General features: G+C 44.1%; 1 protein-coding gene across 3 annotated transcripts in view; it reads left to right on the forward strand.

Moving 5' to 3' along the window:
- Positions 1-519: 519 nt before the first annotated feature.
- The window catches only part of Obi1 (ORC ubiquitin ligase 1), a 47,973-nt gene continuing 35,277 nt past the window's right edge, over positions 520-13,215 (forward strand). Inside the window, exon 1 of one of the 3 annotated variants that reach the window (XM_005070326.4) lies at positions 520-646. In XM_005070326.4, coding sequence (XP_005070383.1) covers positions 575-646 — 72 coding nt within the window. In that variant the 5' untranslated portion in view covers positions 520-574. Of the gene's footprint in view, positions 647-6,722; positions 6,904-13,215 lie in introns of those variants that run through there. The other 2 variants (XM_040749748.1, XM_040749699.1) reach the window with 2 other exon arrangements.

Consider the following 13,215-nt stretch of genomic DNA (forward strand, 5'->3'; position numbering starts at 1 on the left):
TAGGTACTTCTGGGTATTCTGGATGCAGAAAACCATTGCTTTTAAGTCAATCATCGCGCCTTCTGGAAGCACGCTGTAGGAATAGGGAAGAAACTGATAGAGAACAGTTTTGAAAACATCAAATGAGTAGGTAACGTCTTTTCTCCTTACGTTTTGTGGGCTCAAGAGGTGTGGCAACTCCCCACCGCCATTGGAATCTTTGGGGGAAGACGTGGGGGTTGACCCACCGCAGCTTTCTCTCCTTCCTGCACAAATTACACTGTCCCTACATTTTCAAGAGCCTCGAGACCTCCCAGTAAACCAACATCCTCCCCATCCCCAGCAAGTTTTAAAGCTCCTGGCCCAGGGGCCTATTTTAAATCTGTTACCAATAATAGTTATTATTTAATAACGAGACGGGTTAAAAAAAAATAAAATGACGGGGCGACCGAGCATCCCAGAAGCGCGTTTTCGTCCCCCTCGCCCGGCTCGCTGTGGCCCCGCCAGGCCGCCGTAGCCGGCCTCGCGCGTTCCCAGCGTGGCGAAGAGCGGCTGTCGGCGGGACTTCCGTGTTGGCGGGATTCTGAACGCTGCCATGGCCCAGACCGTGCAGAACGTTACATTGTCCCTCACTCTGCCCATCACGTGCCACATCTGCTTGGGGAAGGTAATGGGTGGCGGCTGGGGCGCGGGGCTGCGGAGACGAGCGGGAGGCGGGCGGGCGCGCGAGGCCCGGGGCTGGGCGGGGACGGGGCGTGCGGCGCGGGGATGCCGGGGGAGGCGGGCGGACCTGCGTGCGGGCTGCTGGCGGCGGGAGGCCCGGGGCGGCGCCGATCCGTGGCTCCTCGGGCGCCTTTGGGAGCGAGCCTGCGGCCCGGGGCTGGGCGGCCTGCGGGGAGGAGCGGGTTACAGCCTCCGCGACGGGCGGGCGGGCGGGCGGCGCAGCCTCCGTCCCCCTCTGCAGCGGGCGCGGCGAGCGGCGCCTCCGAAAGCAGGCTTCCCGCGAGCCTCGCCCGCGCCGCCCGCTGCCCCCGCACCCCGTGGGATCGACCCGGGTCCCGGGCCCTCCCCTACCCCCCCGTTTTCTGGCCCTGGCCCGGAGGGCGGCTGTCGCCCCTGTGTGCAGGTTTCGAGAAGTCAGTGACGCTGCCCCCCCGCAGCCTTCTGCGCTGTGCAGGAGGACGAGGAGAAAGCGTGGTCTCCACTCCTGAGCTTGAGTCGAGTCCCAAGAGGCGGGAGGGGCTCGCGGGTTCGCGAAACTACGTGGAGAAAGTAGTTTGGTGTGAGAAACGGAGTTTGGAGTGGTCTCGTGCTTTCGCAGTTCCCTTTCATTTCCGTTTGTGCTTCCGATTCAGTTCTTTTAAAGAGCGTGCCTTTGCCGCGTGGTTCGAGAACGGAAAAAGAACTGGAACTCTCGTTTTTCTTCTTACTCTTTTTTTTTTTCTTCCACCTTGGATTGCTTTTTGTGTGTAGCGTGCTTGAGAATTGTAGGCTGCAGTTTACAGCCCCCAGGCGTAACAGGAGAAAAAAAAAAAAAAAGAATTGAGTGCCAGCCAATGAGATGGCCTGCTTTTAGGTGTTGGAAGTTCAGCATAGATTTGCTGATTCAATAAGTAAAAGCAAGCTGGGTTTGGAAGCATCTGCTAACCCTAGATAGAGTAAAAGGCCAGTGAAATAGTCCATGTGCTGTAAGAAAGAATGGCTTGATTGATCTCTATGGCAAGCCAAAGGAAGACTTTTACAAAGATGGGATTTGAGCTGGCCAACTGGCAAATCTGAACTGTGTTTTCTTCATACCCATAGATTCAATCACAGTGCTATCTTGCTTCCCTTCAAACATACATGTTTTTTTCTCCTTATTTCTAGATTATTATTTCTTCTCCTTGTCCCACAGTGGAAGAGCCTTTTAAAAAATTTTAGGAGCAACTCGGGCTTTGTCAACTATAATCTATATTGTTGTTTCCTTACATCTCAGTTTCCACCCTCAAAATGTGTTTAATCTTATCAACCCCAATTAACTTGTTGGAAGAATTTCTGTCGTCCTCAGTGGAGTGGAGATAGAGTTTTGATGCTGAGGAACATTTGTGATTTTGTAGTTTCTTTTGATTGCCTCCAGGGGTAAGCCAATGGCATCTGATTGGTGGATTCTTGAGCTGCTGTTAGCTAAATTTCCTGTGATACTACAACAAAAACGCTTCAGTTTTTCTCTTCTTCACCATCTTGGAAACATTTATCTTATGATCTTCATCCTTCAGCGTGCATATCCCTGCAGAGTTAGGGATTTCACCTGCCACTTAACCATTGCCATTGTGATGCAACCTTTTATTTTTTTACGAGTGCTTTTTTTTTTTGCTAGAGCTCTCATTGGAGAGAAAATTGATTGTGAAGACTGATGACCTGGGCCAATTATGATCATTTCTGTATCTTAGAACTTTTAGACCTGTGTCTGTTTGGCTGTTTCTATAGTGGGGTTTGGGGAGAGGAACATGGGTAGACAAGAACTAAAGAGTACTAAATGCTTCCTATTTTACTGCTTAGAGAAAGAATCCATGTTTAAGTTAGTGTTTGCATCTGTTACTTTTTGTTGCTGTGATGAAAACTCCAGGAACAAAAGTGACTAATGGAAGAGACAGTTTGTTTTGGCTTATGGTTCCAGGGAGAGAGTCCGTAATTGTGGGGAGGTGTGACAGGCAGGAGGCAGCTGGAGCAGACAGCAGGGAAACAGAGTGAGAGTGAGGGTAAGCTATAGACTCTCAAAGCCTCAGCTGGTGATGCAGCCTCCCTTCTTAAAGGGTACTGCCTTAATCCTCCCACGTGATGCCACCAGCCCGAGTCCAAGTATTCAGATACCCAAGTTTATCGGGGACATTTACTACAACTTTTAAAGTCCTCATGGTCTTTTGCAATCTCAGCAGTGTTTAAAAGTCTAAAGTCTCTTCTAAGACTCATCAGTCTCTTCACTGTGATTCCCCCCTCCATAAAAGAAAAGAATTGCGGCCGGGCGGTGGTGGCGCACGCCTTTAATCCCAGCAGAGGCAGGCGGATCTCTGTGAGTTCGAGGCCGGGCTAGACCGATAGCCTCCAAAACAATACAGAGAAATCCTGTCTCGTAAAAACCAAAAAATAAAATAAAATAAAAGAAATAAAAGAATTGCGTATTTCCAACACAAGATGATGCAGACTATACATTCCTATCCCAAAGCGGGGAATGGGGCACAGTGAGGAAATACTAGATTGAAACCCAGGGCACAGAATCTTGTAGCTCTGTCCAGTGTCTGAGAATTTAGTATCAAAGGACTTAGACAGGCCATGTCCCCAGCTTTGCTGCTTGCAACATACACCTGTGTCTTGGTGTGCCACTCCCTGTGTGCAGATCTTGGCAGATTCCTTATAGCTTGGACATCTCCAGTATCCACAATGGGTTCTCACCCACAATGGGCTCTCACGGCTTCTGGCCCTCTCAGCTCCCTTATCATGTGTTACCTAACCTCAGTGGCTCGCAGAAACCACAGAGGAAGAATTCATGACTCCCTCACGCTTGTATCATTTGTGCCCCCAAAGACAGCACTACATAGAAGATACCGCCAAGTTTGACTGCTGTCTCTGGATGGACTCTTCACCCTCATGACCGCGTTAGCAACAACTTTAGTATGTTGAAGCCATTGTTTCTAGGAGCCAGCTGCCCCTTAGGCTTTCTCCCTGTATATGTTGGGAGCTTGGCAACATAGAGTCCTTGTTCTCAGAGCTTTCTTCCCATTGTTGTAAGGCCTCCCCTTAATTCTAATCTCTTTAAGAGTTGTAGCCTCACCTTCAGCACAAGCCATGGTCAGCTCTAACTTTTTCCCTCCAAACTGTTCATTTTTAAAATATCTTTCTTTTCTCTGTTTTATGATTTTTTTATTACTAGTATTATTTTTTCACATTCTGACCACAGTTCCGCTCTCTCCTCTCTTCCCAGTCACCACCCCTATCCACTCCTCCTGTATTTATTCAGAAAGGGGCAGACTGCCCATGAATATCCACCAAACATGGCATATCAAGTTGCACAAAGACTAGGTACCTCTCCTCGCATTAAGACTGGACAAGGCAACTCCAGTGTGAAGAATAAAATCCTAAGAGCTGGGAAAACAAGTCAGAGACAGTCCCAGTTGCCACTCTTAGGGGTCCCACAAGAACACAAAGCTTGTTCCTTTTCATTGTAGAATTGCATGAGGTATTAGTAATAACCATAACACCAACTCAGTATCATGCGGTCTTGGAATTTCCTCTGCCAAGGAAATTCCTTTTTAATTTATCCTTGGGCAAGTTCTTAGGGCATGGGCAGAAGGCAGCTATAGTTTTGCCAAAATATAAGAGTGCTGAGGAGTACTCTTAGCCCAGATGCTGATAGTGGCCTCATTCTCTGAAATCTCTTGAGCCAACCCACTGCAGTCAACATTACTCTCATCACTAACACCTTCCAGGATGCTGTTAGGAAGACCTTTTAATCTCTGCTCATAGCATTCCACTGCTTTTCCAGAAGTCCAAAGTTCCAAAGTCATCTACATTTTTCCTGAAAGAGAAAAAGTCAGGTTCCTCACAGTAATACTCTGTGTCTTCTGTACCAACTTGTGTATTACTTTTTGTTGCTGTACTAAAACACCATGGACAGAAGGGACCTGTGCAAGAAAGAGTTTATTTGGGCTTATAGTTGCAGCAGGAGAGGCCATAATGGCAGAAGTGGCATGGCAGCAAGTGGCCCAGTCAGGAAGCTGAGTGATCACAAACTCAACAAGAAGCAGGAAGCAAAGCGTGAACTGTAAATGGAGCAGGACTGTAAACTCTCAGAACCGATCTCCAGGGATGTATTTCCTCTACTTCTTAAAAGTTCCGTAACCTCCCTAAACACAATGCCAGGGACCAGGTGTCCAGTTACATGAACCTGTGGGAGACATGTCTTTTTCACACTACCACGGCATCCCAAATACAGTGTGTTTGGTATAGTTTTCCATTTTCCCATTGACTCTTCCCACGTAGTCCCTCCTGCTTTCATTCCACTTGTACATATAACCTCCCTTCCCTATTAAGACCTTTCCCCCACTTTTCATGCTACCTTTTGTTTTCATGACCTACACAAACATACATTTAAATTTACATTTCGCATACAAATGAAAACATTTGATATTTGAGGCTTGCTTCTTTCTCCTAGCATAGTGGTGTCCAGTTCCATCCATTTTCTTGCAAGATATGACTTCATTTTTGTATATGTACCCTATTTATCCATTCATCTGTTCATGAGCATCTGAATTGGTTCCGTATCTTAAGTATTATTAATATTCCAGCAATAAATCCAGCAAGTGTCTGTAACAAGTTGGTTTAGAACCCTTCCATATGTACACAGAAGTGGTTATCTGTATTCTTAGTAGTTCTGATTTTAGATGTTTTTAGGAACCTGCACAGGGACTTCTTTAGTGTCTTTTTCTGTTTACATTTGCACCAGCAGTGTATAAGGGTTATCACTGGCGTGCTGCATTTGTTCTCTTAGTGAATGTCATTCTGAAAAAGGGGTTCTCAGAGCTATCTTAATTTTCATTGCCTTGAAGACTCAGGAAGTAGAGCACTGAAATATCTATTGGCAATGTTTATTTAAAAACTGTTACGTCAGTTGATTAGCCCATTCACTGATTGGATCATTTGGCTTTTGGTATTTATTTTTTCCAGTTCTTTATGATTGCTGGATATTAATGCCTGTCTGAGGTAGAGCTGGCAAAGATACTTTCCCCTTCTCTACTGTCTCTTCATTCTGGTGATTATTGCTTTTTTTGTTCAGTGTTGGGGGAAGTCCTGTGCATTTGTCAATAAAGTACTGTTGAGCCTATAGGGAACCAAGATAGGAGGGACTAGGAGTCCAGGAGAACTCTGGGAAGGAGAAAGACAGGGGGTCGAGATGTAACGCCATTGGGGTAGGAAGCCCGGAAACCTCTCCGGTAAGAGACATACTTAGATTAACATTTATGGGGTAATTACTTAAGTCAGAGCTAGCCAGTAAGAAACAAGCAAAGGCCAACAGCTTCATAATTAATATAGCCTCCTGTGTGTTTATTTGGGACTGATGCGGATCTGGAACCAGGCGGGCGAGAAGGCTCCTCTCAAGGAAAGCTTCTCTTAACAGTTCAGAAGCTTCTTATTTCTAGTTGTCGGCTCTCTGGATTTTTCCTGTGCTATAGATCTTTTCAGAAAGTCTTCCTTGGCCCACAGGGGCAGCTGACCTAAACAAGGGGCATCACATGGACCCCAGACTGATGATTGGGGGGCCAGCATGGGACTGATCCAGACATCCTCCCACCGAACCTGGGTGACAGAGAGGAGGCTTTGGCAATCTGTGGGACCTTGGAGAGTGGAGCAGTATTTATTCCTGGCATACAGAGGGACTCTGGGAGCCCATGCCACGTGGAGGGATGCTCTCTCAGCCTGGACACATGGGGAAGAACCTGGGCCATTCCCAGAATGAGGGATGATGTGATGGACTCTGCATATCCCTCATGGAGGCCCTTGCCCTCCCTGGGGAGTGGAGGGGGGATAGAGTAGGGGTGAGGGGTTGGGAGGATTGGGGGTTGGGGGAGGAGGGGAGGGAGAGGGAACTGAAAGTGACATGTGTAAAAAATTAAACAAAAATATGGAAAAAAAGAAATAGGGGTTCTAGAAAGCAAAGAGAAAAAAGTCTTCCTTTATGCCTGTATTTTAAATATATGTATGTTTTTGTCTAGCATTTTCAGATTTTCTTGTCTTTGATCCACTGTGAGTAGTTGCTGCATGCAGGGGTGGAGTCACGGATCTAGTATGATTCGTTTACCTGTGGATACCCGTTCTTCCAGCCCCAGTGTGTGTTTTGACGCCTTTGCTGAAAGTGGGTGGCTCATTAGGAGGCGTGGTCTTACTCTGTGGGTGAGTCTGGAGGTTTCAAAAGTCCTTGTCATACGCCCTGCCATGTTGTTGGTGAACTAACCCTATGGAACTGTGAGGAAGTCTCCAATTAAATACTTTCTTTAGAAGTTGTGGGTGAGCCTGGAGGTTTCAAAAGTCCTTGTCATACGCCCTGCCATGTTGTTGGTGAACTAACCCTATGGAACTGTGAGGAAGTCTCCAATTAAATACTTTCTTTAGAAGTTGCCTTGATTGTGGTGTTTCATCTCAGCAATAGAACAAAATGAGATTTCAGATCATAGGTTTCTGATCATTGAAATCATGTTATCCTAGTGAACAGTTATAAGCAGGGTATCTCACAACATTACAAAGAAAAGTTGGTGGCTCTGCCCGTGTGGGTCCTCTCTTCCATCCCAGTGGTCTGCATGCATGGTTTTGTGCCAATACAATATAGTTAGTGTTGCTATGGCTCCGCAGTGTAACTGAAGTCAGATAAGGTGACACTTGGGCATTGTTTGTTCTATTTAAGGTTGCTTTAAGTACTTAAGGTCTGTGGTGCTTTCATGTGAGATTTAGGATTTAGGGAAACGATGTGCATCTGTGAGTGCTGGTGCCCACTGAGTCCTGAAGAGGGTATTGAATCCCCTGCAGCTGGAGCTACAGCTGTGAGCTACTTGATGGGGTGCTGGGAGCTGAACACTGACCCTTTGCAAGAGCACTGTGTTTGCTTAACTGCTGAGCCAGCTGTAGCGCCAGGCTGTTATATTTAGTTCTGTGAAGAATACTGATATTTGATAGAGATTACATTGAATCTTTAGATTCCTTTCAGCAACTAGCCATTTCCAGTGTTTTCTCCATCCATGGGCGGGGGAGAACTATCCATCTTCTAGTGTCATCTACAGTTGATTTCACCAGTGTCTTCATTTTATAGTGATATTTCACATGCCTAGTTAGATTTATTCCCAGTATGTGAAAAGTTTCTACACCCTGATAAACCTTTCCACCGAAGCAGCAATCCAAAGCAGACCAAATCAAACCGAATTAGAAAAAGGCTGCGTTTAATGGATACAATGCTCCTGAATGGCCTTCCAGCCCCCCCAGAGAGGAGTCTGGGAAATGGAGACCAGAAAAGCCACAAGTCTGTTCTCTGGGGGACAGTTTAAATACCCTGTGGGAGTGGTCTTTAGTATCTCTAGGGCTTGGGCCATCATTTGGTGGGCAGGGTTTGGAGGGAGATGGGGGAGGGGGTTTGGGTGGAACCTCCACCATAACATTCCAGACTCTTCGGGTATATGGATTCCAGGGGCTGTGGCAAAGCTTCCACCATAACACTATGAATATGAGGTTTGTTTTCCTGATTTCTTTCCTGTAAATTTCATTATTGGTGTATAGAAGTGCTACTGATTAGCATGTGTTGGTTTTGTGTCCTGTATTAGATGATAGTGTTTATCCTATCTAAGTGTCTTCTAGTGGAGTCTGAAAGGTCTTTTAAATATAGGACCTATGGTGGTGGCACACGCCTTTAATCCCAGCACTCAGTGGGCAGAGGCAGTCGGATCTCCGTGAGTTCAAGGCTAGCCTGGTCTACAGAATGAGTTCCAGGACAGCCTCCAAAGCTACACAGAGAAACCCTGTCTCGAAAAACAACATAAAACAAAAATAGGACCACATTGTCTACAGATAGGGAAGCTGTGAGCTTTTCTTTTATATCCCTCCCTCTATGTCTGTCTCCTCTACTGCACTAGCTGAAACTTTTAAACTGTATTTTCAGACTGGGAAGAGTGGACATTTCTGTTTCAGTCAGGATTTTGAAGGAAATGTTTTCAAGTTTTCCTCACATGATCATGTTGCCTATACGTTTGTTGTATGTAGACTTATGATCTTGAAATATGTTTCTTTTATTCCTAGTTTATTTGTGGCTTTTATTGTGAAGGACGGGATAGTAAATTTTGTCAAGGATTATTTTTTTTCCTGTCTATTGATGTGATCCTGTTACTTATGTCCTTAACTGGATTTCTTATATTTTTTGTATATATAGATCCAGCTATGCCTCCCTGGGTTGAAATTAACTTGGTCATGATGTATGATCTTAATGTGTTCTTTAAATTTTTTTCTAAATTTTTATGTGTATGAACGTTTTGCTTGTATGTACTGTGTGTGTATTTTGTGCCTACAGAGGTCTGGTTCCCTAGAACTAGAATTATAGACGGCTGTGATCCGTAGAGCAACGGTTCTCAATCTTCCTAATGCTGCAACAGTTTAATACAGTTCCTCATGTTGTGGTGACCCCAACCATAAAATTACTTCTTTGTTATTTCATATCTCTAATTTTGCTTCTGTTATGCACTGTAAAGTTAATTTGGGATTAACTTTAAAGGGGCCACAGCCCACGGGTTGAGAAACACTGGTGTGGATGCTGTGACACAGGCTGGGGTCTTCTGCAAGAGTAGTCAGTGCTCTTAACCATGGCGTATTGGGACTGCTCCCTACTGTGGTCTTGAGTAAGATTTACAGAAACTTTGTTGAAAAGTTTTCTGTGTTCATCAGTGAAACTGTCCCACAGTCTGTGTTTCTTTTCTTTTTTTCTGTATATTTATCTGATTTTGTATCATGGTAATACTAGCTTCATAGGATGAGTTTGGTAATGCTCCTTCTCTTCCTGTCTTGTGTAATTTGAGGAGTATTGTCGTTTTACAGTTTGAGGATTGTTGTTATTTTACAGTTTGAGGAGTATTGGGCTGGGCAGTGGTGGCGAATGCCTTTAATCCCAGCAGAGGTGGATCTCTGTGAGTTCGAGGCCAGCCTGGTCTATAAAGCTACACAGAAAAACCATGTCTCAAAACACCAACAAAACAAAACAAAAAGCCAAAACAGTTTGAGAACTGTTGCTGTTAGCTTTCTCTCACAGGTTTGGTAGAAGCTGACAGTGAATCCATTGGGTCTGGGATTTTACTTTGTGAAAAGCTTTTGATTACTGCTTCAGTCTCATTATTTGATCTGTTCAACTTATTTATATCATCCTGATTCAATAAAATTAAATACCATTAGTAAGTTGTGTGTCTACAAATTTATACATCTCTTACAGATTATGCAGATTTGGGGGTGTAGGTTTCAAAATACTTTCCAGTGAGCCTCTGGATTACATTGGAATCTGCTACAATGTTTTCATCTCTAACTTCATTAAGTTGGGTCTTTCTCAATTGGTTAATTTGGCTAGGAGCTTGTCAGTCTTGTTTATCTTCTCAGAGAACCACTTTTTTGTTTGATTCCATGTGTTGCTCTTTAGTTTTCATTAATTGTTTGCACTAATCTTTATTATTTCTAGCTGCCTTGTCTTGTTCTTGTTTTTATGACCTCAGAGTGCATCAGTATGTTACTTATTTAAGATATCTGTTTCTGGTTTAGGCACTCATAGCTGTACATTTTGGTCTTAGGAATGCGTTAATTGTATCACAAACATTCTAGGAAGTTTTTAATTTTCATTTCTTTTAACAATTATGTTTTAATTTTTAATTTTCTCATTCTTCAGTGACTCACTGGTCTTCAAGAATGAATTGTTAAATCTTCAAGTATTTGTGTAGTTTCTGTAGCTTTTCTTGTCTTTGTCTATTTTTAGTTCACTGTTGCCTGACAATCCAAGAGATTATTTCTGTCCTTTCATGTTTAGGATTTGCTCTGTGATGTAGAATGTCATCTACTTTAGTGATGGTTACATGAACTGTGGAGAAGAATGTATTCTTCCATTGATAGAATATTCTCCAGCTATTTATTAGCTCTATTTGATTAATGATGTAGTTTAACTCTGAAGTATCTTCAGTAATGGTGTGTTTCTATTTAATATGGTAACATCCTCTTGACCAATTATTCCCTTTTGTTGTATAGCAGTTTCTTCCAATTGAGGAATTTTGGAGTTTAATACCTCCGAGCCCCGATCCACTTGTTTGCCTTTCACTTCTGTAGATGCTCCAGCCAAAAACTCCAGACATCCACATCCTTCCAGCAGCAAGATCAGTACTTAGGGGCATACAAAGTACAAATCCTTTGTCTATAGAGTGTTGTGGTTGCTTCCTGACGCCCATTGCGTTTGGGAGACAGGCTGAATGTTGTCACCCCAGAGAAGGGTGTATAATCTGGGGAGATGGGAAGTTGGTCTATGAAGCTAAGTGGATCTGCTGGCCACACTTAGCTTTACAGAGTAGCTGGCAGTGTCTTTCCTCCAGGGCCTATCTGATCTTGTAGATCAGACTTCTGTCTCCGCTGCTTGCTCAGGGTCCCACGGGTGGAGCTGTATCGTTTGCCTGGCTTGTTTTCTCTGCATTGCCCATTCTTTTGTTAGCACTCTGTACCCTTATATCATCACTCAGCCCATTTCTGAAGCTCTCTTTGCTTTTGGAATAGGCACTGATTTTCTTTCTTAGCATGTCACATGTAGGCAGTTTCTAGTCCACTTTCTAACTGGAGGGCCTTAAGCTAAAGTTACACTGCTTTCTGGAAATCATCTGATAAGTAGCCTGTTCAGAGAAATGGATAGTCAACTTCTAAAAACCCAACATGGTGCCAATACTAGGAGGTTCCAACAGTACAAATGACTCTGCTGTGGGGCGTTGTTGATGGCCCTAAGCAGCCAAAACAAAGTAGTCTGCCTGGAGTTGTTCTTTTTTATCATCTTGGTACATTGAATGCAGAGGTAAAACTTTCCTTACTGTTTGACCATAAATCTTTTACTTCAAAAGACAGTTTGGGCAACATTATCTCACTTTTTGATTTTCTGCATCAAAATTTATTTTCATTATTCCCACCATCTTCAAAGCAATATACCAAGTGCTGTAAGTATGTAAAAAAGAGAAGTCACTTCTCTTCACCCCTTCACCTCTTCAGCCCCTTCACCCACTGAGACTGATTCTAATGATGAAAGTGGGATATAACCAGTTTTCTAAGGTATAAAGCAGAAATGAGAGTGTTAAGGGAGGCGGGGAGAGCACGCTGTTAATAAAGATGTAACCATGTACACGTGTGAGAAGCCTTTCCCGCACTGTGAAATGTATCATAAGCAGGAAATACTTACTTTAGCTCTTAATTTTTACAGCAAACATAGAACATCATACACGGAGTCCATGGTCAGATAAGATACTCTTGGAAGCCGGGAAGCGAAGAGTAGAAATGGAAAGATTGGGCCCCAGTAGCCTTCAGGGCACACCACAAACAACTTCCTTTGGCTTCTGCTATCTCCCAGTAGGCCACAGGCTGAGGATAAAGCTTTTAGCTCGTGGGCCTCTGGGGAGTGAATGTACAGAAACTAGACTCTATAGCATTGTGTCGTTGGCCTCCGTAGTCACACGTCCATCTCAAAGTATGACATGTCTTCAGCCTATCCCTGAGTGTCCCAAAGTTTCACTGCTCTGATATTGTTCCATGTCTCCTGAGACTCGAGGCAAATGTACAGGTGTGAGACCCTGAAGAAAAGAACTAAAAACCAAGTTACGTAATCCAAAGTGCAATGGTGTGGGGTAAATGTTTCTTTTTCAAAAAGGGAGGAAATAGGAGTAGAAAAAAGAAACCCAAGAAAACAAACGTTAGCGCCTGGTACTCCACACCTGGCATCCTGGACACACTGTGGCATATGATAACCAAGGGATCGGGAAACCCTTTCCATGTAGACTGCACGAGACAGTCCACATAGTCATGTAGCTGGGGCTGGCTCTCCTCACTGTACTTTCCCTACATGTTTTCTTTCCCATGTTTCTGTTTCTGGCGTCTAACTGCTTTTTATGCATTTGGTTCCTTGGTTATGCAATACTGGTTTGTGTGTGTGTGTGTGTACACGTGTACGTTTATGTGAGTACAGGACAAGTTATGTGAATTTACTAGCATATTTTATTTAATTTAAAGTAGCACATAAACGGAAGGGTGTTAGATTTAGCCATAATTTTCAGAGATAAAAGCTAAGCCTACAGTAATCAAAAGGTTTACTTGAGGTTAAAATGTGGGATACTGGGAGTTGGCCCCAGGTTTATCTTAGAAGCCTAAACACTTATCTCTTACTGAGGTCAGAGAGAGACTTGTGAGTTGTAAGCACAGAACAGATATTAACCACAAGCAACACATGACACTAGGAGAGAAAATTGGGCATATCAGATAATATGGCCCCAGACCAGTGTTAGGAACTCTTGTGCCACCCCTGGTGTCTTGACCAGATGTGTCTACTGATCCCATTTTTGACCTGCTCATTCTCCCCCTTCCTGAAGCCATCACTGATGCTTTGTCACTTTCTCATTGTCATCATTACCAGTTAATGATCGTTTCCCTATGACCATTTGTGACCACTTCTCTTTT

The sequence above is a fragment of the Mesocricetus auratus genome, unplaced genomic scaffold, assembly GCF_017639785.1.
Source record: "Mesocricetus auratus isolate SY011 unplaced genomic scaffold, BCM_Maur_2.0 Super-Scaffold_2245, whole genome shotgun sequence".
NCBI lineage: Eukaryota > Metazoa > Chordata > Mammalia > Rodentia > Cricetidae > Mesocricetus > Mesocricetus auratus.